The 3,437-nt window shown below is 36.6% G+C and overlaps 1 protein-coding gene across 1 annotated transcript in view; it reads right to left on the bottom strand.

The window, feature by feature from the left end:
- Positions 1–1,423: 1,423 nt before the first annotated feature.
- Positions 1,424–3,437, bottom strand: part of LOC126398138 (uncharacterized) — a 7,705-nt gene continuing 5,691 nt past the window's right edge. The window contains exon 3 of the mRNA XM_050057361.1: positions 1,424–1,494. Within this exon, the coding sequence (XP_049913318.1) occupies positions 1,424–1,494 (71 nt within the window). The remainder of the gene's footprint in view (positions 1,495–3,437) is intronic.

The raw sequence follows: 3,437 nt of genomic DNA, 5'->3' as shown, positions 1-3,437 counted from the left end.
ATGAAGGCGCAGCCGGACCGGCTTGTAAACAATGGGCTGGAGATCAACGCAGAGAGAGGGTGTGTGAGGTCATGCTATACTCCAGATGAAATTACACCTCTAGTTCTTTACATAGCAATTTTTAATTCCTTCAATCTAGAAATGATGAATTTCGCTTATTGCTCCTTTAATAGTCAGGTTTAGCATGACATATGATGATGGATTATCAAAGACTGGTACCTGTCAAAGTTTTTTCAGAAATTTTTTTTGAAACCATGTTTTTATCTTTTTTAATGGCAGCCAATAATGACACCTGCTGGGCTACCGTGTCAAAATGACCCAGTTATATATGGCTGTATATAAAGCATTAATAATAAATTATCATCCAATGATGCGTTTCATTTTTTGCATGTGCGTGTGTGTGTGTCAGAGTGAGAATGTGTATGTGTGCATGTATGAGTGTATTTTTGTGTGTATATGTGTAAAAACAAGCATAAATTGTGAATTATTTCACCTATAGTTAAGTTTAGAGTGACATATGTGAATGGATTATCAGAGACAGGTACATGTCAAAGATTTGTCAGAAAATTCTTTTGAAACCATTTTTTTTTTTTTTGAATGGCAGCCAATAATGACATCTGCTGGTCAAACTGACCAGGCTTGATTTGGCTGTTTATAAGGCATAATGAGTTATGTAATGAGTCATTGTCCAATCACTTGTTCTGTTTTTTGCATGTGTGTATATGTGGTGTGTGTGAGTGTTCAGGGAGAGATGTGTGGTGGTGGTGGTGGTGTGTGTGTGGTGGTGTGTGTGTGTGTGTGTGTGTGTTGTCAGGAAGCTATGTTTATCATGGGGGCAAAACTTGTTTTGAAATTTAGTTTACAGACCTGTAGTTTGAAGTTGTCAGACTAGTTCCAGCCTAGTCAGACAAGCATGAACTGCTTCTTGGATAACAGGTGAAACGTCTTCTGAGACAAAACTAAGTCCAGTTGCGTCCGATTCAATTGCTTTGAGATGAAAATAAATAATTTATTCAAAAGAATTACCAGAGTGAATCATAATTATATTTAACCTGAAAAAACTTTTTGTACACTTATTTTTATTTTGAATACATTGATGTATTTTTTAAAGTTCAAGATCAAAACTTGAATTTTCAGTTTCAAATTTTATTTTTTACAAGTACAAAACATTTGGCCCCAACATAGCTCCATACCTGTGTACACAGGCCTCTGTACAGGCTACTAAGTTCATCAGCTCACTGTAAGGATAACACTTCAGGAAGTCACTGCTCACTTAACAGTTCGTCTAAAAATAGATCCAGCACGTAATTCCCTCTAAAACCACAACCTGTTTTTTGGTACAGGATACAATTTCTAACTTTGAGAGTGCACACACACAATGACACATCAGCATTGTCTGCTTACCAGATAAGTAGAGATGGTTTCAGTTGGTCCTCTGGATCTCTGTGTCGTCTTTTCCCATCAGTGTTGTTCGTGTACCATTAACTGGCACTCCTACAAAGAACAGTTCGGTCTTCCGTGTCAGCAGGTATGGGGCGTGAGTTGTGCCACATATTCCACTTCTCTACTTTCGGTTTCACAGTAGGTGTTTGTACAGGGAAAATTGCCAGCCCAGTGGATTAGACCAGTATGGACCTGCACTGATGGCTTCGACGATCTACGTCACGTCGACAGCTGGCCTACAGAAAATAAATTTGCTGTTATGTTACACCCACTGGAGATTACTGTAACAATTTTCATACTAACAAGGAAGTACCATGACTTTTCCAAGCTTTCCATGGTTTTTACAAATTCCATGACATTGCCAGGCCTGGAAAATGTGATTGTGGAATTCCATGATTTTACCAGGTTTTCAATGACCGTGGAAACCATGTCTGATGTGTTTTTCCATTGGCAATCTTATGATTTTTTTTATCCTTCATGTTACTCTTTTTCCAGTGTCAGGTTTTTCTATATTTTTATAACAATATAGGATATATTTCTTGCATTTTTAAACGTTTTAAATAGGTAAGTTGTTATTTATTTATCTCAAGGTAATTTGTGGGGAAACGAGTCCACTCTATCACAACATTTAGGACAACATTTCCGTCATGTCCTCTAAATCTGTACATATTCATTACATGCAGGTTAAGCCCTGAGAAGTGTGGGAAAATAATTTTAATCACTGTGTTCCAAAGCTTTGGGGGAAATTCCTTTAATATGGTTCTGAGTTATTCACAACCACCATGGGTAACTGGTCAAGAATGAAGGAGACACTTGAAATCCTTGCAAATCTTTATTTCTCCCTAAATATCCTTAGGGACAGAGTGTGGTCGGTAATTAAAAGAAATAATAGAGGTTATTAAAATAAATACTAAAGTTGTTTTAACAGAGGAACTTAGCACAACATCACAGTGCAGTTTATCCTAAAGCCCAACAGAGGGCACTTTATAACCACAAATGGCAGCCAAAACACTTCATAAGATACAGTTTGGAACACTAATCCATTGTAATTCACTGCTTCAGTATTATAGAATGCCTTGCTAAGTTAGACTGATGAAGAGCTGCTGCTATAATAACATTTCTGTACTAATGAATAAAGCAAAGAGGACATATTCATAATTATATGCACTGCATGATAATGATGGCCATGCAGTCTTAAGAAGCATTGTGCACCATTAGCATGCCCCAATCTAAGAATATACTTACAGTTTGTACATGAATAAATACAAGGAAAACTTTCTTTGACTGAATCACGCACACCCTGCAGAAAACCACCTAACTGAAAAGGACCAAGGAGCCACACTACATACAAATCATTAACTACTGAACATTCCTCTAAAGGCCCAGACACATCAAAGAGATTTTGGAGAACCAGCAGCAACAAAGGCCCCCTGGTGTCGCTGTGTCTCCAGCATGTACGTTCTGTGCCTGCGTGAGAGGAAATAACTAAACACAGCACATTAATGTTAAATGTAGACAAACACTAAATCAGATTACAAGATCAAATTACATTCTGACTGAATCTGGTCTTTTTTTTTAGTATGAAACAAAACGTGTGTCTCACCCTCTCACCATATCATAAGACTTTGTTATTATATGGGCCAGTTTGTGTCAGTAATTGTTCAAAATCCTGAATGTTTCTTTCTCCTCTTACTGTATATATTCTCCTTCTGTAGCCTACTCTGTATTTTGACTCTGGAGGATCAACACTGTCAGCCTCAACCAAACAGCAAACTATAACTGATGAAATATCACCATCTACTGGACATTTGATGTGTAAGTTCCTCATGTGCTCATTTATCAAGGAAAAGAAGCAAATACATATTGACAAATACAGCAGTAAACTAAAAAAAGAGAAGGAAAAAGTACATCAGGCTAAATATAAAGTAGCATTGTACTTGTTACATACATACATATATATATATATATATATATATATATATATATATATATAT

Source organism: Epinephelus moara, chromosome 11 (genome assembly GCF_006386435.1).
Source record: "Epinephelus moara isolate mb chromosome 11, YSFRI_EMoa_1.0, whole genome shotgun sequence".
Lineage (NCBI taxonomy): Eukaryota > Metazoa > Chordata > Actinopteri > Perciformes > Serranidae > Epinephelus > Epinephelus moara.
This window is presented reverse-complemented; position numbering and strand designations above follow the sequence as displayed.